At 58.4% G+C, this 21,780-nt stretch overlaps 2 protein-coding genes across 7 annotated transcripts in view; one reads left to right on the forward strand and one right to left on the reverse strand.

Annotated features, from left to right (window-relative positions):
• UNC13D (unc-13 homolog D) overlaps positions 1-21,780 on the forward strand; it is a 30,236-nt gene that overhangs the window by 1,549 nt on the left and 6,907 nt on the right. For 2 of the 4 annotated variants that reach the window (XM_055242098.2, XM_063617096.1), the window contains 32 exons: positions 4-39; positions 258-365; positions 451-510; positions 601-667; positions 911-1,091; positions 2,856-2,900; positions 3,027-3,095; positions 3,276-3,345; positions 3,522-3,626; positions 3,741-3,833; positions 3,909-4,012; positions 6,501-6,618; positions 6,724-6,848; positions 6,993-7,083; positions 7,166-7,222; positions 7,312-7,409; positions 7,515-7,566; positions 7,644-7,774; positions 7,892-8,012; positions 8,358-8,501; positions 8,705-8,803; positions 8,892-9,098; positions 9,280-9,348; positions 10,358-10,437; positions 13,316-13,421; positions 13,495-13,566; positions 14,310-14,393; positions 14,489-14,609; positions 14,821-14,944; positions 15,709-15,905; positions 16,601-16,730; positions 17,218-17,438. In XM_055242098.2, coding sequence (XP_055098073.1) covers positions 4-39; positions 258-365; positions 451-510; positions 601-667; positions 911-1,091; positions 2,856-2,900; positions 3,027-3,095; positions 3,276-3,345; positions 3,522-3,626; positions 3,741-3,833; positions 3,909-4,012; positions 6,501-6,618; positions 6,724-6,848; positions 6,993-7,083; positions 7,166-7,222; positions 7,312-7,409; positions 7,515-7,566; positions 7,644-7,774; positions 7,892-8,012; positions 8,358-8,501; positions 8,705-8,803; positions 8,892-9,098; positions 9,280-9,348; positions 10,358-10,437; positions 13,316-13,421; positions 13,495-13,566; positions 14,310-14,393; positions 14,489-14,609; positions 14,821-14,944; positions 15,709-15,905; positions 16,601-16,722 — 3,156 coding nt within the window. In that variant the 3' untranslated portion in view covers positions 16,723-16,730; positions 17,218-17,438. Of the gene's footprint in view, positions 1-3; positions 40-257; positions 366-450; positions 511-600; positions 668-910; positions 1,092-2,855; positions 2,901-3,026; positions 3,096-3,275; positions 3,346-3,521; positions 3,627-3,740; positions 3,834-3,908; positions 4,013-6,500; positions 6,619-6,723; positions 6,849-6,992; positions 7,084-7,165; positions 7,223-7,311; positions 7,410-7,514; positions 7,567-7,643; positions 7,775-7,891; positions 8,013-8,357; positions 8,502-8,704; positions 8,804-8,891; positions 9,099-9,279; positions 9,349-10,357; positions 10,438-13,315; positions 13,422-13,494; positions 13,567-14,309; positions 14,394-14,488; positions 14,610-14,820; positions 14,945-15,708; positions 15,906-16,600; positions 17,439-21,780 lie in introns of those variants that run through there. The other 2 variants (XR_010115503.1, XM_063617095.1) reach the window with 2 other exon arrangements.
• UNK (unk zinc finger) overlaps positions 18,868-21,780 on the reverse strand; it is a 41,737-nt gene continuing 38,824 nt past the window's right edge. For all 3 annotated transcript variants that reach the window (XM_055242110.1, XM_063617128.1, XM_055242111.2), the window contains exons 15-16: positions 21,136-21,393; positions 18,868-20,393 (exon numbers count right to left, since the gene is read on the reverse strand). In XM_055242110.1, coding sequence (XP_055098085.1) covers positions 20,238-20,393; positions 21,136-21,393 — 414 coding nt within the window. In that variant the 3' untranslated portion in view covers positions 18,868-20,237. The remainder of the gene's footprint in view (positions 20,394-21,135; positions 21,394-21,780) is intronic.

Consider the following 21,780-nt stretch of genomic DNA (forward strand, 5'->3'; position numbering starts at 1 on the left):
CAGATCCAGCCTCCGTCCCACCACTTCTCCCCCAAACAGGTAAGAGTCGGAGCGTTGGGGTGCAGAGAGGTGGGGAGGGCGGCTGTGTGTCCTCCTGCTGGCCGACGCTGATGGCAGCAAGCAACTTGCGGTGGGGAGGGGACTCCTGGGTCTCAACTCCCTCTGCTGCACAAGCCACCCCTTGTCCTGCCCTTAGTGAGAGGTGGTGGTGCTAGGGGTGGCTGGTGGGGTCCCCAAGGTGACCCCATGTGTCTCAGCGGGCCCTGCTCTACGAGGACGCACTCTACACTGTCTTGCACCGCCTGGGTCAGCCTGAGCCCAACCATGTGACGGAGGCCTCTGAGCTGCTGCGATACCTGCAGGAGGTGAGCCCAGCTCCCACCCCACCCCCCTTCCTGCAGCTGCCCTGTCCCGTGCCCCCAGCCACCCACCAGCCTGCCTCTCCACCAGGCCTTCCACGTGGAGCCTGAGGAGCACTGGCAGACGCTGCAGCGGGTCAGGGAACTCGAGGTAACTTGGGGCCAGGGCCACCCTGGGCAAGGAAGGGCCTGGGAAGCCCAGCCCCCTCAGGGACTGAGGCTGTGCCTCCTGTCCCTCCAGAAGCCAATATTTTGTCTGAAGGCAACAGTGAAACAGGCCAAGGGCATTCTGGGCAAAGATGTCAGTGGTGAGCACGGGGTGGGGTCCCCGAGGGGCTTCTTCCTGGCTCCTTCCTCTCCCATCACAGCCTGGCCCAGGACTCTTGGCGGGAGCACCTACCTCCCAGCAGCCCTGCAGCGCTGACCCCCCATGCTGCTGATCCCCTTCCGTCTCCCCAGGAGGAGGCTCAGCCCCGGGCGGGGGTGATGAGGGCCTGTCCCAGGGACCCAGCCGACTCCCTGGCTGCCTCGTCTTCCCCACTCCTCCACAGGGTTCAGCGACCCCTACTGCCTGCTGGGCATTGAACAGCGGGTAGGTGTGCTGGAAGGCAGCCCCGGGTCCCGGCAGCGGCAGAAGGCTGTGGTGAGGCACACCATCCCTGAGGAGCAGACCCACCGCACGCAGGTCATCACCCAGACACTCAACCCCGTCTGGGACGAGACCTTCATCCTGTACGTGGCCGTGCTCCAGCCCCCACTCTGTCCAGGTCTTTCCTGGGTAGCAGGGTCTTCCCCAGACAATGAGATGAGTAGGTCGTCGTGGCTCAGGGGAGGGGGTTTGGCCCTGGGCAAAGACTGGAGGAGAAGCCCATCTCTAGGCACGTTAGATGGACAGTAGGTCAGATGGGACAGAAGGACATCAATGCCACGTGTGCTGATGGGGCAAGGAGGGTCAGGCCCTTGTGGGTGAGTCTGGGGGTGCCTGAAGCCGTACCTGAAAGGAGGCAGGGATGGGTGCAGTGGTTCACACCTGTAATCCCAGCACTTTGGGAGGCCGAGGTGGGCAGATCACTTGAGGCCAGGAGATCGAGACCAGCCTGGCCAACATGGCAAAACCCCATCTGTACTAAAAATACAACAAAGCCTGGGCGTGGTGGCTCACGCCTACAATCCCAGCACTTTGGGAGGCCGAGGAGAGCAGATAATGAGGTCAGGAGATCGAGACCATCCTGGCTAACACGGTGAAACCCCGTCTCTACTAAAATACAAAAAATTAGCCGGGCGTGGTGGCAGGCGCCTGTAGTCTCAGCTACTCAGGAGGCTGAGGCAGGGGAATCGCTTGAACCTGGGAAGCGGAGGTTGCAGTGAGCCGAGATCGCACCACTGCACTCTAGCCTGGTGACAGAGCGAGACTCCGTCTCAAAAAAAAAAAAAAAAAAAAAAAAAAAAAAAAAAAATTAGTGGGGGCCAGGCACAGGGACTCATGCCTGTAATCCCAGCACTTTTGGGAGGCTGAGGCAGGTGGATCACCTGAGGTCAGGAGTTCGAGACCAGCCTGGCCAACACGATGAAGGCCCACCTCTCCTAAAAGTACAAAAATTAGCCAGGTGTGGTGGCTTATGCCTGTAATCCCAGCTACTTAGGAGGCTGAGGCAGGAGAATCACTTGAACCTGGGAGGCGGAGGTTGCAGTGAGCTGAGATCGCGCCACCGCACTCCAGCCTGGGTAACAGAGTGAGACTCTGTCTCAACAACAACAACAAAAAAGCCTGGGCGCGGTGGCTCACGCTTGTAATCCCAGCACTTTGGGAGGCCTAGGCGGGCAGATCATGAGGTCAGAAGCTCAAGACCAGCCTGGCCAACACAGTGAAACCCCATCTCTACTAAAAATACAAAAATTAGCCAGGTGTGGTGGCGGGCGCCTGTAATCCCAGCTACTCGGAAGGCTGAGGCAGGAAAATTGCTTGAACCCGGGAGGCAGAGGTTGCAGTGAGCTGAGATCCTGCCACTGCCATCCTGGGGAACAGAACTAGACTCCAACTCAAAAAAAACAAACAAAAAAAAGGCTGGGCACGGTGGCTCACGCTTGTAATCCCAGCACTTTGGGAGGCCGAGGCGGGCGGATCATGAGGTCAGGAGATCGGGACCACGGTGAAACCCCGTCTCTACTAAAAATACAAAAAATTAGCCAGGCGTGGTGGCGGGCGCCTGTAGTCCCAGCTACTCGGAGAGGCTGAGGCAGGAGAATGGCGTGAACCCGGGAGGTGGAACTTGCAGTGAGCCGAGATTGCGCCACTGCACTCCAGCCTGGGCGACAGAGCGAGACTCCGTCTCAAAAAAAAAAAAAAAAAAAAAAAAGGCAGGGATGCAGCTGGGAGCAGAAGAGTTTGGCAGGGATAGGCTACAACTCCATGGCTCTGGGGCTGTGGTCACTTATGGCTTTGTCTGGGGGCATCCACCCTCCAGGGCCCTCAACCACGCCCTTTTCTCCATACAGGGAGTTTGAGGACATCACCAATGCGAGATTTCATCTGGACATGTGGTGAGTGACCTGGCCTGCCCCTGGGGATGGGAAGGGAAGGGATCTGGGGTGAGAGAGGTGGAACCTCCTCCTGGAAGAGGTCATAGGCACTCTCTCTGCTTCCTTCTCAAACCTCTGTCCTGCCAGGGACCTGGATACTGTGGAGTCTGTCCGACAGAAGCTTGGGGAGCTCACGGATCTGCATGGGCTTCGCAGGTGCGTGTTGCAGGGCTCACAGGGAAGGAGTTGGGGCTCCTTTTGCCCTCCATCCCCCGACATGCACACTGGATGCTGGGGTGCAGGCTCCTTTGGGGCCCAGGTGGCTGCGGCAGTGGGTCCAGCCTGATCCCTTCCGACGCTTGCTGCATCCCCCTCACGGGACCCTGCCTGACGCAGGATCTTTAAGGAGGCCCGGAAGGACAAAGGCCAGGATGACTTTCTGGGGAACGTGGTTCTGAGGCTGCAGGTGAGGAGGATGAGGAAAGGGGCCCAGGATCGAGGCAGAGGGAGGGGTTTGGGAGGGGTTCTGGGGAGAGGCTCTGTGTCCTCACCAAGCTGAGCCTGGGGTCCACCTCCTGTCGCCTCCACTGCCCCTGACTGTGAGGTTCTGACGCTCACGGGCTGGGCATCCCCACCTGCCAGGACCTGCGCTGCCGAGAGGACCAGTGGTACCCCCTGGAACCCTGCACTGAGACCTACCCAGACCGCGGCCAGTGCCACCTCCAGTTCCAACTCATCCACAAGCGGGTAGGTCGGGTCCTGGGCAAGTGGCCGTGCCCAGCTCCTGCGGTGGTCTGCTGGGTTGGGGGGCTGGCTGCACCCGGTGTGAGGCCCTGTCTGCTCACGGAGGCCTCATTGCAGAGAGCCACCGCGGCCAGCCGCTCGCAGCCCAGCTACACGGTGCATCTCCACCTCCTGCAGCAGCTCGTGTCCCATGAGGTCACCCAGCACGAGGTACTGCCCTCCTGGGGCTGGGCGCAGTCGGGGCTGCCCTTCAGGTCCTGACACTCTTCCACCTGCTCCCCTCAGGCGGGAAGCACCTCCTGGGACGGGTCGCTGAGTCCCCAGGCTGCCACCATCCTCTTTCTGCACGCCACACAGAAGGACCTGTCCGACTTCCACCAGTCCATGGCGTGAGTACACAGCCCTGGGCAGAACCCCTGAGCCACGAGCCCCCCACGCCCCCTGCCCTCCTCCAGGCTGGTAGCCCAAAGTGTAATTCTCAGCAGAGTTCCCTTTGGCCCAAAATGTGTGTTTTAAGTTTTGAATCAGTTGCCAACTTTAAAAGGTCTAGAGATTTGGCTGACACGGTGGCCCACTCCTGTAATCCCAGGACTTTGGGAGGCTGAGGCAGGAGGATCACTCCAGCCCAGGAGTTCAAGGCTGCAGTGAGCTATGATCACACCAACACTCCTGCCTGGGCCACAGAGTGAGACCTCATTTCCAAAAAATATTAGAAAAAGCTATCTGGCCGGGCGCGGTGGCTCACGCTTGTAATCCCAGCACTTTGGGAGGCCGAGGCGGGCGGATCACGAGGTCAGGAGATCGAGACCACGGTGAAACCCCGTCTCTACTAAAAATACAAAAAATTAGCCGGGCGTGGTGGCAGGCGCCTGTAGTCCCAGCTACTCGGAGAGGCTGAGGCAGGAGAATGGTGTGAACCCGGGAGGCGGAGCTTGCAGTGAGCTGAGATCGCGCCACTGCACTCCAGCCTGGGCGACAGAGCGAGACTCCGTCTCAAAAAAAAAAAAAAAAAAGTAAAAGCTATCTGGAAGGCCGGGTGCGGTGGCTCACGCTTGTAATCCCAGCACTTTGGGAGGCTGAGGCGGGTGGATCACAAGGTCAGGAGATCGAGACCACGGTGAAACCCCGTCTCTACTAAAAATACAAAAAAAAAAAAAATTAGCCGAGTGTGGTGGCGGGCGCCTGTAGTCCCAGCTACTCGGAGAGGCTGAGGCAGGAGAATGGCATGAACCCGGGAGGCGGGGCTTGCAGTGAGCTGAGACTGCGCCACTGCACTCCAGCCTGGACGACAGAGCGAGACTCCATCTCAAAAAAAAAAAAAAGAAAAAGCTATCTGGAGAGTTCACGTACCATCCAGATCTCCAGCTTTTCGTGAAACACAAGTGCTGGAACTGCAGGGCCATCGTTTTGCTGCTTTTTTTTTTTTTTGAAACGGAGTTTCACCCTTGTTGCCCAGGCTAGAGTGGAATGGCGCAATCTTGACTCACTGCATGCAACCTCTGCCTTCCAGGTTCAAGTGATTCTCCTGCCTCAGCCTCTCGAGTAGCTGGGACTACAGGCATGTGCCACCACGCCCGGCTAACTTTGTATTTTTAGTAGAGACGGGGTTTCTCCATGTTGGTCAGGCTGGTCTCGAACTCCCAACCTCAGGTGATCTGCCTGCCTCGGCCTCTCAAAGTGCTGGGATTATAGGCGTGAGCCACTGCACTCAGCCATTTCGCTGCTTTTTTGAGTGGACAGAGCAGGGCGATGTGTCTGCCTCTGCCCATCACGGCTGCCATTGGGCCCACTTCAGTTGCTTTCGTCTCCTGAGTCCTTCCGGGTATTTGAATTTGGACCCAGTCCCTAACCCCAGCCCCGTTTCCCAATGCCGTAGTCTTCAACTCAGCAAAACTATGCGCTGATAAGGACAGATTTATGTTGAGGGCCGCTCACGTCAAGTCCTAGGAATGCCGGGGAGGGCACGGGGGTCACAGCCATTCCAGTGCACGTGAGAAGGGCAGAGATGGGACAAAGCTGGCCGGGCGCAGTGGCTCGCGCCTGGAATCCCAGCACTTTGGGAGGCTGAGGCAGGCAGATCACTTGAAGTCAAGAGTTTGAGACCAGCCTGGCCAACATGGTGAAACCCCATCTCTACAAAATATACAAAAATTAGTCAGGCATGGTGGCGCACGTCTGTAATCCCAGCTACTCAGGAGGGTGAGGCATGAGAATCACTTGAACCCAGGAGGTGGAGGTTGCAGTGAGCTGAGATTGCACCACTGCACTCCAGCCTGGGCAACACAGCGAGACTGTGCCCAGCTAATCCAATTTTTCAAAAACAGCAAGAAATCCTGAAGTTTTAAAATCACAAAGATCTCAGTCTGGGCAATTTGAAAAGCATCTATGGAAACAAAGAAACAAAAATCCTGGCTGGTCACAGTGGCTCACGCCTGTAATCCCAGCACTTTGGGAGGCTGAGGCGGGTGGATCACTTGAGGTCAGGTGTTCGAGACCAGCCTGGCCAACATGGTGAAACCCCATCTCTACTAAAAATAAAAAATTTAGCTGGGCATGGTGGTACATGCCTGTAGTCCCACTGCTTGGGAGGCTGAGGCTGGAGAATCGCTTGAACCCAGGAGGCACAGGTTGCCGTGAACCGAGATCACACCACTGCACTCCAGCCTGGGTGACAGAGTGAGACTCTATCTCAAAAAAAAAAAAAAAAAAAAAATTCCTGTGTGTCCTATTGAGCCACTCGTTTTCAGCCTGTACTGTGGGTGGTTCTCCACCAGGGGCCCTGGAGGAGGGAGGTGATTCCCCCAACCTGAGGCCGGGTGAACAGGGGAAGGTGACTCCCTCCTCCCTGCCCAGCTGAGGGCTTCCTGTCCCCTGCAGGCAGTGGCTGGCCTACAGCCGCCTCTACCAGAGCCTGGAGTTCCCCAGCAGCTGCCTCCTGCACCCCATCACCAGCATCGAGTACCAGTGGATCCAGGGTCGGCTCAAGGCAGAACAGGTAGGCATGCAGTGGGCAAGGGGCGCTGGGCAGGCAGGGCTCAAGGAAGGGGCAGGGGAGCAGCGGCGGCTGTCCAGGCCCCTAAAGCACCTCCTGGCTCTGCAGCAGGAGGAGCTGGCCGCCTCATTCAGCTCCCTGCTGGCCTACGGCCTCTCCCTCATCCGGAGGTTCCGCTCTGTCTTCCCCCTCTCTGTCTCGGACTCCCCAGCTCGGCTGCAGTCTCTTCTCAGGTCAGTGGCTGCCTTCCCCTTCCTCGGTGGGGTCAGGGATGAGGGATCAGCTGGGGTTCCTGCCGGAGTGGGAGAAGCCTGTTGGAGGAGTGAGTGCAGTGTGGGGCAGCAGGCACTTTGGACATAGCTGTTTCCGTCTTGCAGGGTCCTGGTACAGATGTGCAAGATGAAGGCCTTCGGAGAACTGTGCCCCAACACCGCCCCATTGCCCCAGCTGGTGACTGAGGCCCTGCAGGTGTGGTACTAGCACTGGGGACAGGGGAGACCAGCGCCTGGGCCTGGCAATCCCTCCCTGCTCACTGCCTCTTTGTCGACAGACTGGCACCACTGAATGGTTCCACCTGAAGCAGCAGCACCATCAGCCCATGGTGCAGGTGAGGGGCTGGGCAAGGGGGAGGGCAGGGGGGCACGGGGGTGGTGCCTGCCTCTGGCAGCCCTGCCCAGCCCATCTCTGTCTCTGAAGGGCATCCTGGAGGCAGGCAAGGCCTTGCTGGGCCTGGTACAGGATATCATTGGCGACCTGCACCAGTGCCAGCGCACATGGGACAAGATCTTCCACAAGTGAGCAGATAGCCAGGTCGGGAGGTAGTGGGGCATTGGCTCAGAGCCGGAACCATGGGGACCCTGGTGTATGCCACTGGGTGACACCTGCTGCCTTTCCTCCAGTACCCTCAAGATCCACCTCTTCTCCATGGCTTTCCGGGAGCTGCAGTGGCTGGTGAGTCCCTCCCCTGTCTCTAGGGCATGCCCTCCGACAGAGCTGTGGGCCCTGCCCTCCACACCTTTCCTTTGCAGGTGGCCAAGCGGGTGCAGGACCACACGACGGCTGTGGGGGATGCAGTGTCCCCAGAGATGGGTGAGAATCTGTTCCAGCTCTACATCAGCCTCAAGGAGCTCTGCCAGCTGCGCCCGAGCTCCTCAGAGAGGTGGGCAGCAGGCCAATTGTGGGCAGCTGCTGGGGCACAGGGGAGGGGAGGGTGGATGAGGCCCCGGGGCCCGTGGTGGCCCCGGCCTTCCCGACGCTGAGCCCCGGCAATCCGCAGGGATGGAGTCCTGGCCCTGGATAATTTCCACCGCTGGTTCCAGCCGGCCATCCCCTCCTGGCTGCAGAAGACGTACAACGAGGCCCTGGCGCGGGTGCAGCGCGCTGTGCAGATAGATGAGGTGGGGGCGTGGCCAGGGCAGGGGGCGGGGCCCCGGTTTGGGGGTGAAGCTTGGGTTCTGCCTGGACCTCCAAAGCGTAGTAAAAGCCGGTAACCCGCTCTGAACATCCCTTTTGGGTGCACTTGAGGCCAGTTTTGTGCAAAACGCTGCCTCTGGATATCCTTGGGGCTGTGGCTTCACTTTGCCTGAGATCCTGCAGCCTGGGGGTCTGGGCGGAGCTATGCTTGTCTCTTGTGAAGCTCCCTGCCCAGCTCTGTGCCTGGTGGTGGTAGCTGCTCTATGAATGAAGGAAGGAGGGAAGGGGGTGGATTTGGCAGTATCCTGAGTCCTCCTTTCTTCCCCCAGCTGGTGCCGCTGGGTGAACTGACCAAGCACAGCACATCAGCAGTGGATCTATCCACCTGCTTTGCCCAGATCAGCCACACTGCCCGGCAGCTGGACTGGCCAGACCCAGAGGAGGCCTTCATGATCACTGTCAAGTTTGTGGAGGTGCGGCATCTTCCATGTGTCCTTCCCCCTCTTTCTAGAACAGCCACACTACCACCCACCGTTTCTCCCGAGCTCTCACCCAGGCAGCCTCCCAAGGCCTGTATCCTAAATCCCCCAAGTCGCTGAAATTCCCACGCCCTCCCACCTGCCCGTCCTGGATGCCCCACCCATGGATCAGTTCCCTCTGTCCAACCCCACCCTAGGACACCTGTCGCCTGGCCCTGGTGTACTGCAGCCTCATAAAGGCCCGGGCCCGCGAGCTCTCTTCAGGCCAGAAGGACCAGGGCCAGGCAGCCAACATGGTAAGGCCAGAGCGGGGCTGGGAGTCCAGCTGGGTGTGGGGACCACCAGCCTGGGCACAGTTCAGGAAGCTCTGCATCTCTGTCCCAGCTGTGTGTGGTGGTGAATGACATGGAGCAGCTGCGGCTGGTGATCGGCAAGTTGCCTGCCCAGCTGGCATGGGAGGCCCTGGAGCAGCGGGTAGGGGGCGTGCTGGAGCAGGGGCAGCTGCAGAACACGCTGCATGCCCAGCTGCAGAGTGCGCTGGCTGGGCTGGGCCATGAGATCCGCACTGGCGTCCGCACCCTGGCCGAGCAGGTACCTTGTCCGACTGCACAGTCACCCCATCCCATCCCGTCTTTAGCCTGCCTGGCTCCAGCAGGACCTGGGCCAATGTCCAGCTCTGACCCCTTCCTGCGTCTAAACTCAGGCCCTAAGGAACTCTCCCATCCCCAACTCATGCCCTGACCTCCCTCCTTCTTCCGTTTTGTGTCACCAGCTGGAGGTGGGCATCGCCAAGCACATCCAGAAACTGGTGGGCGTCAGGGAGTCCGTCCTGCCTGAGGATGTAAGTGGCCCTTCTGCCTGCTGGTCTTCACCGCCCTGCTAGCTCTGTAGATCTGGGGTCATTGAAGGCCTTGGTGTCAAAGATAAGTCCCCCAGACTAGGCAAGGCATGTTCTCTCCCTGGGCCTCAGTTTCCTCCTGGTATACTCACAGGAACAGGTTGGGTCACTCCACCGGCTGTCCCAGCACTGACAGTCAATGAGGGGGCTGCAGCTGGGGAGGGCTTAGGCTTTGCAGCCAAACAGGCCAGGGTGCACATCCTTCTCAGCTGCCTCCTAGCTTTGCTGTGCTGTTCACACAAGCCAGCTGACCTGTAAGTGGGGGCATATCATGATGCACACCTTCGACCGGCGGGTAGAAGGATATTCATTCATTCATCACCTATTAGGTACCCACTTTGTCCTATGCATTGATTTAGGCACTGAGGATAGGTCAGTGAACAATATGACAAAATAGCTGCTTTCCTGGGCTCACATTCTAGTAGTGGAGGTGAAAAAAGAGCCACATAGTGAGTATCCATAACTATAGTGATAGTTATAGCTATTAACCCTATGCGCAGACGTGTACGCGCGCGCACACACATGCAGTGTGCTAGATAATGATAAGTCTACAGAGAAAAGTTAAAACAGAGAAGCGGGTGGAAAGTGTCAGAGGGTTGTATTTTTAGATGGTGGCCAGGGAAGGCCGTGACAACTGAGTGAAGGCCTACGGGAAGCAAGGGGAGGAGCCATGAGAAGTTCTAGGGGAAGAGCATTCCAGGCAGAGGGAACGGCAAGGGCAGAGACCCTGAGGCAGGACCATGCCTGGAAGGTTCCAGGGCTGTAGAGGCCAGTGTGGCTGGGACAGGGTGAGCAACGGCGAGGGGAAGGCAGAGAGGTGGGCAGGCTGGCCTCTTACAGACACTCACAGAACGGTTCCCCGCCCTGTTTCCTCCCTCTAGGTCAGGGGAAGGGGATGGGGGTGGGGCCAACATGGGCTGGAGCCACACCTGCTCCCCATCTCCCTCCCCAGGCCATTCTGCCCTTGATGAAGTTCCTGGAGGTGGAGCTTTGCTACATGAACACCAACTTGGTGCAGGAGAACTTCAGCAGGTCTGTAGCAGCCCCTGCCCTGGGCACGCTCGCCACCTCCCCCTCTCCTCCCACAGCCCCTCCTTCCTGGGCCCCAGCATCCGTTCTGAGGGGTGTAGCAGCCCCTGCCCTGGGCGTGCTCGCCGCCTCCCCCTCTCCTCCCACGGCCCCTGTTTCCTGGGCCTCAGCATCCGTTCTGAGGGGTGGAGGTGAATCCCTTTGGTGACCTCCCTTATGGGGTGCAACAGGCTCTGCTAAGGCTCACTGCAGGGACAGGGAGCTTGCCACTTCGCAGGCCTCCCCATTTCCTGCTGCCTAGCTCTGAGCGCTTTGAGTTCTTCCTTAGGCTGAGCCAAAATCTGCCTGTCCTTTCTCCTTTAGTCCCAGGCCTGTCTTCAGGGCCTCCCTGACTGCTCCTCTGCCTCCATTAGGTTACAGGTGGTCCCCGCCCACGGTGCAAAGAGAACTTCTAGCTAGGGTGTCTTATAGCAGGGACCCAGCATGCCAGGCAACAGACGGTGGAGTCCAGCACATGGGCTCTGGACCACCTGGCTTCAGACTCCAGCTTCATCACTGCTTAGCAGGCTTGGGCAAGTTCCTGGTGCAGATGAGAATAGTTCTGGCTTCTGCTGAGGATTAAATGGGTCATGTGAGGTGCTGAGCGTGGTGTCGGTACAAAGGAAGTGGTCAGTGACTTATTAGCTGTAGTGACGATGACAGCGCCCTACCTCCCTGTGGAATCTGGGCCCTGAAGAGGCTGCCAGCCCTCCTAGAGTTCTGTTCCACCCTCACAGGTATAGCCAGGGCCCCTCGGAGTCTGGCCGTTTTTATTTCTTAAACCATGTATATATATTTTTTATGTTTTTGAGACGGAGTCTCGCTCTGTCGGCCAGGCTGGAGTGCAGTGGCACAATCTCAGCTCACTGCAACTTCCGCCTCCAGGTTCAAGTGATTCTCCTGCCTCAGCCTCCTGAGTAGCTGGGACTACAGGTGCCTGCCACCATGCCCAGCTAATGTTTGTATTTTTAGTAGAGATGGGGTTTCACCATGTTGGTCCAGCTGTTCTTGAACTTCTGACTTCGTGATCCGCCTGCCTCGGCCTCCCAAAGTACTGGGATTACAGGCGTGAGCCACCACGCCCAGCCTATTTTTAACATTTATTTTGTTCACCTTTAAGCTCTGTTGGACTTGATCTTAGACCATATTTTTCCACATAAACCAGAGTTAAACCTCCACCAAGAGGAAAGTTTTGCTCAGTGCTGTCTCATGAGCCTTTAGAACACCACCAGGCATGGTGGCTCACGCCTGTAATCCCAGCACTTTGGGAAGCTGAGGTGAGTGGATCATTTGAGCCCAGGGGTTCAAGACCAGCCTGGGCAACATGGCAAAACCCAGTCTCTACAAAATTATACAAAAAAAAAAAAAAAAAAAATACAAAAATTAGCCAGGCATGGTGGCGTACACCTGTAGTCCCAGTTACCTGGGAGGCTGAGTTGGGAGGATCACTTGAACACAGAAAGTGGAAGCTGCAGTGAGCCGTGATGGCACTGCTGCACTCAGCCTGGGTGACAGAGCGAGACCCTATCTGAAAAAAAATTTAAAAAGAACAGTGCCTGGTACATAATGGGCACTTAAATGTGTTGCACAAATTAATTACTTTTTTTGGTGGGGGGACGGAGTCTTTCGCTCCTGATCTCAGGTGATCATCCCACCTTGGCCTTCCCAAAGTGCTGAGATTATAGGTGTAAGCCACTGCACCTGGCCATGATTTTTTTTTTTTTTTTTTTGAGATGGAGTTTCGCTCTTGTTGCCCAGGCTAGAGTGCAAAGGCATGATCTGGGCTCACCACAACCTCGACCTCCCGGGTTCAAGCGATTCTCCTGCCTCAGCCTCCCGAGTAGCTGGGACTATAGGCACACGCAACCACGTCCAGCTAATTTTGTATTTTTAGTAGAGATGGGGTTTCTCCATGTTGGTCAGGCTGGTCTCCAACTCCCGACCTCAGGTGATCCGCCTGCCTCGGCCTCCCAAAGTGCTTGGATTACAGGCATAAGCCACTGCACCTGGTCGATGCTTTTTTTTTTTTTTTTTTTTTTTTTTTTTTTTTTTTTTTTTTTTGAGACGGCGTCTCACTCTTGTTACGCAAGCTGGAGTGCAGTGGCGTGATCTCGGTTCACTGCAGCCTCATCTTCCTGGGCTCAAGCGATCCCTCCCCCTCCCACCTCAGCCTGCTGCGTAGCTGGGACTACAGGTGCATGCCATTATGCCTGGCTAATTGTTTTTTTGAGATGGAGTCTTGCTCTGTTGCCAGGCCAGAGTGCAGTGGTGCGATCTTGGCTCACTGCAACCTCCGCCTCCCGGGTTCAAGCGATTCTCCTGCCTCAGCCTCCCAAGTAGCTGGGACTATAGGCACGCACCACCATGCCCAGCTAATTTTTGTATTTTTAGTAGAGACGGGGTTTCACCATGTTAGCCAGGATAGTCACAATCTCTTGACCTCATGATCCATCCACCTCGACCTCGCAAAGTGCTGGGATTATAGGCGTGAGCCACCGCGCCCGGCCTGCTCCTGTCTTAAATCATGGTTCTGTCACTGGTGGCCTGGCCTCCTCCCTGTCTCCAGCCTTGTTTGTGGGTTCCGTTAGTCTGCTGGGGAGGGTTCTTCACTGAGGTTGAGAGGTGTGTTGGATAGGACTGACCCCACCTGCCCCTTGTTGGTCCTGTACCCGCCCTCTCCCCAGCCTCACCTGGGGTAGGAGACGGAGGGGAAGGTTGGGGGTGGGAGCAGCTGGGGTGAGGCTGGGTCCCTGAGGCCTCTCGTTTCTCAAGAGCGTCTTTGCTTCCTCCTCTGCCACCGCCCTGCCGTGCTGTGTCCGCATCCCTTCGGCCCCCGCCCCAGCCTCCTGACCTTGCTCTGGACCCACACGCTCACAGTGCTGGTGGAGGCGGCCGCCTCCCAACGCAGCTCACCCCTGGCTTCCAACAGGCTGAAGATTGCCCTGCAGGTAACAGAACCGGTCACAGCAATGATAACCCTGGTGGGAGGGTGCCTGGGGTCACCTCTGATGTCTCCCCCAGAACCTGGAGATCTGCTTCCACGCTGAGGGCTGTGGCCTGCCGCCCGAGGCCCTGCACACTGCCACCTTCCAGGTAGGGGCTTTGGGTGAGCTTCCCCGTAGGAGGTCCGGGGAGCCTGCCTTTTGGTACTCACCTATGTCCAGGGTCGGCTACATAATTTATGGGGCCCAGTACAAAATGAAAAACTGGGCCCCTTATTCAAAAGTTATTGCCGGGCGCGGTGGCTCACGCTTGTAATCCCAGCACTTTGGGAGGCCGAGGCGGGCGGATCACGAGGTCAGGAGATCGAGACCACGGTGAAACCCCGTCTCTACTAAAAATACAAAAAATTAGCCGGGCGTAGTGGCGGGCGCCTGTAGTCCCAGCTACTCGGCGAGGCTGAGGCAGGAGAATGGCGTGAACCCGGGAGGCAGAGCTTGCAGTGAGCCGAGATCGCGCCACTGCACTCCAGCCTGGGTGACAGAGCGAGACTCTGTCTCAAAAAAAAACAAAAAAACAAAAGTTATTACAAATTTTAGAATGGTGACGACAGAACCTGAAACCAAGCCTGGGTCCTCCTAAGCACAGGGGCCCTGTGTGCCTGCATCGGGGGTGGAGGGGCCGGGGTGGGGTCGTGTAAGCATGCCAGTGAAGCCAGCCCTGTCTGTGCCTCTCCTGCTGTCTGGCCTGAGGGTGGCCGCAGCCCGTTGTCCCATGACCCAATACTTTCCATTTCAAATGGACGTATTACCCTTGACGGTGAGCTCCCGGAGGGCAGGCCCGGGCTGTGGTTGGGTGTGCAGTCCGGGTGGATTCTCAGCTGTATGTGTTCCCAGGCTCTGCAGAGGGACCTGGAGCTGCAGGCGGCCTCCAGCCGGGAACTCATCCGCAAGTACTTCTGCAGCCGAATCCAGCAGCAGGTGAGGCCCCTCCTTCGCACTGCGCCCTCTGCAGGCCCTGGAGCACCTCGCTCCAGCTGTGACCCTGCTGACCCTGCCCCTGCTCCCCACCCCAGGCAGAAACCACCTCTGAGGAGCTGGGGGCTGTGACAGTCAAGGCCTCCTACCGCGCATCTGAGCAGAAGCTGCGTGTGGAGCTGCTCAGCGCCTCCAGCCTGCTGGCCCTGGACTCCAACGGTGAGTGGAGGCTGCCCTTTGGCCACTCTCCGTGGTCTCGTCCTGGCCCTCCTGTCTCAGTGACCCTGGGGGCTCCGCTCACCCTGCAGGAGCTCTGGGTGCATTTCCTCCAGTTACCAGGAGGGGTCAGTGCTGCTGAGCAGAGCATAGCTGCGGGGGTGGGGTGACTGGGAGACCCTCAGCTGACGCACACTCCCTGGCCACTTACCAGGCTCCAGCGACCCCTTTGTCCAGCTGACCTTGGAACCCAGGCATGAATTCCCTGAGCTGGCCGCCCGGGAGACCCAGAAGCACAAGAAGGACCTTCACCCATTGTTTGATGAGACCTTTGAATTGTGAGTGGGTCCCGTTCTTCTCCCAGTCCCTCCTCTCATTTCCCCCCACTGGGCTCCCTCAGCCCTGCTCCTCCTGGCTGGGGCCAAGGGGCTCCCCTGAGATGGCCACATTTGGGCCCAAGGGATGGGGCGCCTGGGACAAGAGTTTGCAGCTGGATGCGGTGGCTCACACCTGTCATCACAGCACTTTGGGAGGCCAAGGCGGGCGGATCACAAGGTCAGGAGATCGAGACCATCCTGGCTAACATGGTGAAACGCCGTCTCTCTAAAAACACAAAAAATTAGCTGGGTGTGGTGGGACGCGCCTGCAGTCCCAGCTACTCAGGAGGCTGAGGCAGGAGAACCGCTTGAACCCGGGAGGCGGAGGTTGTAGTGAGCCAAGATGGCACCACTACACTCCAGCCTAGGTGACAGAGCAAGACTCCGTCTCAAAAAAAAAAAAAGTTTGCTTCCCTTGGGGGAAGGGGTGGACTCCCACGTGTTTAACTTAGGGACTTCCAGGGAAGGGTCCTGTCTCTGAGGTTCTCAGTAACCTGCTCCCAGTTCCTCAGGACAGGTGAACGGGGAACACAGGACCCCTGGTTTAAAGCATCAGCCCACGGTGAGAGCAGGCATTGCACCACATGGCTGAGAGGTGCCAGGCTGAGAGCTGCCTTTGCAGTCCTAACCCTGGCTGGTTCCCAACACCAAGCGGGTGAACCCATGTGTCGAGGCTGGGGGTGGCCGTGCTGGGGCTGGCAGCAGAGCCCTGACTCTCCCCGCAGCCTGGTGCCTGCTGAGCCGTGCCGCAAGCCTGGGGCATGCCTCCTGCTCACCGTGCTGGACTACGACACGCTGGGGGCCGACGACCTGGAAGGCGAGGCCTTCCTGCCGCTGTGTGAGGTGCCTGGGCTGAGTGGCTCTGAGGAGCCTGGTGAGGTGCCTCAGACCCGCCTGCCTCTCACGTACCCGGCACCCAACGGTAGGCCTGAGCCCGGGGCAGGGTGGTGCAGGGACGGGAGCCTGTAAAGCTCAGGCAGGTGCCCCAGAGAGGTGACGCCAGGGTCGGAGAACAGCTTCCTTGGAGATGGGAGCCAGTGGGACAGCCACGGCCCGTCTCTCGGTCTAATCTAGAGACCAGTGAACTTTAAGCTAAGTGTAATGTGACTCTCCCTGCATGGGGAAGTCACCAAGAAGTTTAACTGGGGAGAAGGGCCTGGATCTCACTCGGCGGGGCCACATCCCTGGAGAGCATTTTTGATACCAGCAACGGTCTGATGCTTGTGCGCTTATTATGAGCAAGTGCTGAGCACTTTATGCATTCCAGGCAACGAAGCAGATATTATTAGCACTCTTTTACAGATGAGTAAACCGAGGCAGAAAAGGTTAACTTGCTAGCTTTAGGTTCTCATATAAAAAGGTAATAGTCAAACCCCAGGCACGTCTCAGCCCCTCGCTGCAGTCAGGACAGTGTCCCGGCAGCGCTCTCTCTGTTATGCGACCGGATGCGTCTGTCAGACCACCTTCTGGGCTGGGCTGGCGCGGGTCTGTCACTAGTTTCCTTCCAGGTTGTCGGGGAGATGGAGCAGTGTTGTGTTCCCCTCGCCCACTCTTCTCTGCCACCACCAGGCACTGCCTCTCCCCCGGCATCTGACCCCCAAACCCCTCTCTCCGCAGGGGACCCAGTCCTGCAGCTGCTGGAGGGCCGGAAGGGTGACCGAGAGGCCCAGGTCTTTGTGAGGCTGCGGCGGCACCGGGCCAAGCAGGCCTCCCAGCATGCCTTGCGGCCTGCACCGTAGCTGTAGAGGTTTGCGGTGGGGCTGGGTTCCCGGTGGGGACCTGCAAGGGCTTTCCTGTAGGGTCTGGGGCTTCCCCGCCACAGCGCGGCCCTCCAGCCTGGCCTAACATTTGGGGAGCCCCAGCACGCGGAGTGCCCAGAGTGCAGACCTCCCCTGCATGCCATGGTGATGTGGGCTCAGCAGCGCCGTCTCTACTCCCGCCTCCCTTCCTCCAGCCCTGGCTGCAATGTCTCCACCACATCCCAGCACCAGGGGGAGCAAACCCTGCCCCTGCCCGCCTCTCAGAAAAGCTGCTGTGGTGGGCAGGGGATTGGGCCATCTGCCTCCTGGCCTTCCTGTTCCAGCCACTGGGGTGGGGGCCAGGTTCACTGGGACCAGGGCTGCAGGCACAGTCTCCTGGGGAAGGGAGAGGGGACCCTGCCAAAGATGAGGCCCCAGCTGCCCTGGGGGGAGGGTGGTGGCCATTACTAGAGGGAGCCTGGGTCCTCTCCCCAGGGGCTGCCAGCATCCAGGCCAGGAAGCCTGGAGCCAAGAACCTTCTGGCTCTGAGGGAGCAAGAGCTGGCAGGCGGCAGGGCTGGCACGGACAGACGGAAGCAGAAAGGACAGTTTGGCCACTGTGTCTGCTGCGCACGCCTCCTCCCCGGACAGCACCTGCCACCTAGAAACCTTCTTAGCAAAAAAATTAATAAAAACCAATCCATTGTCCTCTTAAAATATACCTTTGGCCTACAGTGGGGCCCGGAATGCAAGCCAGGCCAGGTAGCTTCCTCCCCAGCCCTCAGGGGACTTTGAGCTACCCCCCACCTTGGGGCAGCTACAAAGCAGGGGGGTAGGTGTGGAAATAACTGAGGCAGAAGCAGGGCTAGGGTGATTTTTGGCTGTGGGCTTTGAACAAATTGCTTTACCAGGCATACCAGTTCCTATGGTGACACCCAGGACAGGGACCCGTTCCTCAGGGGAGCACAGTGAGCAGGGGCCTCCCAGGGGTGCAGGTTGAGGCTGAGGGGCTGCTCTTGAGACAGTAGGGCATAGAGGACCTGGGTCCCTACCCTGCCTGGGGGGTGTCAGAACCTGAGGCCTGGTCATCACGTCATCCTAGCTGTGTGACCCTGGTTCCATGTCGGAATCTCTGAGTCTGCACAAGATGAGGACAGGAGTCGAGGTTAGCTGAGATGACATCCAAGGCCCGAGACCATGCAAAGAGGATCCCACCGGGGTGTTTTCTCACCCCCACCGCACAGCCTAGTTTGAGGAGGTAGGAGGGAGGACGTACCTCTTGGGCCTCAGCCCCTCATCCCTCAGGGGCAGGGTGGGGTGAAGAAGGCAGAAGGCAGGACTTCCTCTGGGTCCTACCAGCAAATCATCCCAATGGGAAGGCACTGGGTTTTTTGTTTTTGTGATGGAGTCTCACTCTGTCACCCAGGCTGGAGTGCAATGGGGCAATCTCAGCTTACTGCAACCTCTGTGTCCCAGGTTCAAAGGATCCTCCTGCCTCAGCCTCCTGAGTAGCTGGAACTACAGGCATGTGCCACCACACCTGGCTAATTTTTGTATTTTTTTTTTTTTTAGTAGAGACGGGGGTTTCACCATTTTGGCCAGGCTGGTCTCGAACTCCTGACCTCAAGTGATCTGCCCGCCTCAGCCTCTGTTTTTGTTTTTGAGATGGGATCTCACTCCATCATCCAAGCTGGAGGCAGCTGTGCAATCACGGCTCACTGCAGCCTCGACCTCCTGGGCTCAAGTGATCCTCTCACCTCAGCCTCCTTAGTAGCTGGGACCACAGGTATGCACCACCATGCCCGGTTGGGAAGACACTGTTCCTCTGAGAAACAGTTAGGGGCCCTATTGCCAGTCACCGCTAACCACATAGCCCTAAAGAGTCCTAGGGCCTGGGAGGCCTCTGTGTCCAAGGCTAAGGGTCCCTGTGTCATCAACCCCTCGGCCTAGGTCAGAGAGCACTTGAACTGTCTTGGGGCCTGATGGGTCCAGGACGCTTCCAGCCCTCTCCAGCTGCCTTACCACACCTCAGGGGTGCCGGGCACCAGCCGTTTCCAGGGCTGAGGCAGGGCTCCTGGCCCCCTCCTAGCTCAGAGGCCCTCTTTTGGGACCCACTCCCCTCACCCCCATGTAAAGAAGCTACCACTGCAAGTTCATATTTTATTTTCAATAGGTTTGGAGCTTTGTTGATTTTTGCATTTTTGTAAAAAAGGAAAAAGTTTTCACTTAATTCATTGAAAGCCCTTTCGTGCTGAGCCCAAGGGGGAGCCTGGGCCAGGACCAGACCCTCTCAGCCCTCTTGCTCCTACCCTAGACACCTGGTGCTGGGGGTGTGGCTGCTCCCCTCCGCCCACTCTGCCCTCCCGCCCCTGCTGCATCTCTCTCTGTACAGAACAATTTTTAAAATGGAAGCTAAGACACAATATACACTGGACAGGCACACACACACGCACACAGGCGTCCGCCCAGAACAGGGCCGGACACCAGCTGCACTCAGAGAGCACCAAGGAATGCATACGGAGCCCCTCCGGGTAGGAGGGCAGGGCCTGGGCCCCCTTGGTCCTCAGTCCGCACTCCTCCCCGCCAATTGCCCTGCTAGCTGCCAGAGAGGGGAGGGGGCAGGGAGAGCTGGGGGCAGCTGGTTGCGGGGGGGTGGGGGGGGGGGGTCATAGAATGAGTACCAGCCTGGTAGGTGGCCCTGGGGCCAGGGAGGCTCTTGTGGGGAGTCCAGGGGGAAAGGACTGAGGGTGGACCCTCAGGAACCTGAGGGCTGGAACTCCTGGGCCTTGCCCCTCAAGGAGCTTCAAGGGCCCAGGTGTCGGGAGTGGGGCTGGCCCTGCAGCACTGGCCTCCAGCCCTTGCTGTTCTCCCCAAGACTAAATATACATTTGGTAAACCTAGGAGCTAAGCCAGCTGAGACCCCCAGCACTCCCCCTCAGGCCTCCCTGAGGCCCTCACAGCTGGGGGCCAGCCCTGCTCTGGGGGACCCACGTCTTCCACACTCCACCCTTGCCCTGGTAAGGAGGTAGGGGGAGCAGGGCCTGCCCTGAGGGCTTCTCCCCTCCCCTTAGTGCCTTCCAGTCCCACCCTTCCCTGCTCAGGCCCCAGGAAGAAGTTAAAAATGGTTAGTTCCTACGTTAAAAAAGAGACAGAAACAGATTCTCTGCCAAAAGGCCAGTGGGAGAAGAGGGGATGTCGTCTCTGCAGGGGAAAGGGCAGGGAGTGGGTAGGGGAGGACTGCAAAATAGTTTCTTCTTTTAAAAAGTGCTTGGTAAGTCTTTTAAAGTGTGTGTCTATATCTATGTACAGATATACACACAGACACTGTCCACACCACCACGCATACCTGCACACATACGGAAATGTATACATATACAGAATCATATACATATACATATACATATACATACATACACATATATATATATATATTCATATATATGTATATATATATATATATACTTTAAAAAGTCCTAGGTGAGAAGATCTAGGCCAGGCTGGGCCAGGCCTGCAGGGTCACGACTGGAGGGTGTGGGCCCGGCCAGGCTGGCAGATGGGGCACTCGCTGCCCTCGGCGCAGAGCTCACACAGCGCAGCGTGTTGGCACGGCAGCACTGCCCGCTTCTGTTCCTGACACTTAAGGCATTTCACCGACTGCATGTGGAACACGGCCTGCAGGGAAAGGGGCATTGTGGTCACCATCCATGGGTCTGGCCCCAAGTTGAGCAAGGAGTTCCCTTGATCCTCACTTCAGCCCCCTTGGGATGGGGAAACTGAGGTACCGAGCTCAACAGTGTGCGCCCAGACCGCTGTTGGCAGGTGAGAGAACAGGCTGAGAGTCCACCTCTGCATGGGGCATGGCCAGGCTGCCACAAGGCCCACCCCTCACAGAGGCTTCGCCCAGTCTCATTTGACCTTGTAGTCCCCAAATGGGGAAAATGAGGCCCAGAAAGGGCTGGGACATGCCCAGGGCCACACCTGGGGACTTGGCTGCCCGAGAACAGAGGAAAGACAGCTCTTCCCACCATGCCACGTTGGCCCCTGGGACCCAGCAGGAGACCTGGGAAGGCAGGGGTAGTCCTGGGGTCCTGGGCCTCACTGGAAGGCCCGCTGCGCCATGGAGGGTGTACAGGAGGATGCCTTTGAGGCCCAGGCATTTGAGCGAAGCTTGGTCAGGGCTGCCCTCAGGGGTGCTGGGGGTGGCACCGACACCCCTCACCCCCAGCCTTTTCACCTTCCCCAGTGCACTCTCTTCACCCATTCCCAGCAGGCCGGCCTTTTGAGTGCTGGCCCAGTGCTGGGCAGAGGCTCTCAGGAGGGTGGTCATCCCTGCAGCAGCCTGGACCAGGTCAGAGTCCAAGAGCTGGCTGAGGCCACCGTGCATCCCACCCAGTGCTCCCCGACCTGGGCTGACCTTGTCCACTTGTTCCAGGTGGGCCCGCAGTTGTTTCTGGAGGGAGTAGAGGGTGGAGAGTGAGAGCGCCTCCAGGTCGGAGAAGGCGGGCAGGGTCTGGGGCTCAGGCCCCGCGTGTAGCTGCTCCAGCTCCTCCTGGAGCTTCTTCACCTGCACCTCCAGTGCATCCCGCTGCTCCCGGGCCAGCTCGCACTCGGCGCCCGCTGCACTGGCCCGCTCACCAGCTTCCTCCGCCTCTTTCTTCCAGGCATCACAAGCCTGTGGGCCCAGCACACAGTCTCATCACAATGGCCCTGCCCTGCCCCTGTCCCCAGAGAGCATCATCTCTTGGGGGCCACTCTGGCTGCTAGGCCTGGTGGGAAGCTGGGTTGGCTCTCTGGGAGGAGGGCAAGGAGGAGGCTGATGCTGTCTGCACAGAGGTTTCAGGACCTGCAGGAGACTCTCCCCTCTGTGGCCAGGGAAAGGGGCCTGGGCCTAGCACAGCAGGGGACACAGGGTAGAGCTGGGATTCTGGCCAGCACCCATAGGGTAGCCGGCTGCAGCTGGACAGGGGGCCCATTTCAGAACCCAGACCTTGGACTTGAAACCCTGGAGAGGTGAGGCTACTGGGAGGAGGCAGGTGGTCCTGGGACAGACTACAAGCAG

The sequence above is a fragment of the Symphalangus syndactylus genome, chromosome 14 (assembly GCF_028878055.3).
Source record: "Symphalangus syndactylus isolate Jambi chromosome 14, NHGRI_mSymSyn1-v2.1_pri, whole genome shotgun sequence".
Classification (NCBI taxonomy): domain Eukaryota; kingdom Metazoa; phylum Chordata; class Mammalia; order Primates; family Hylobatidae; genus Symphalangus; species Symphalangus syndactylus.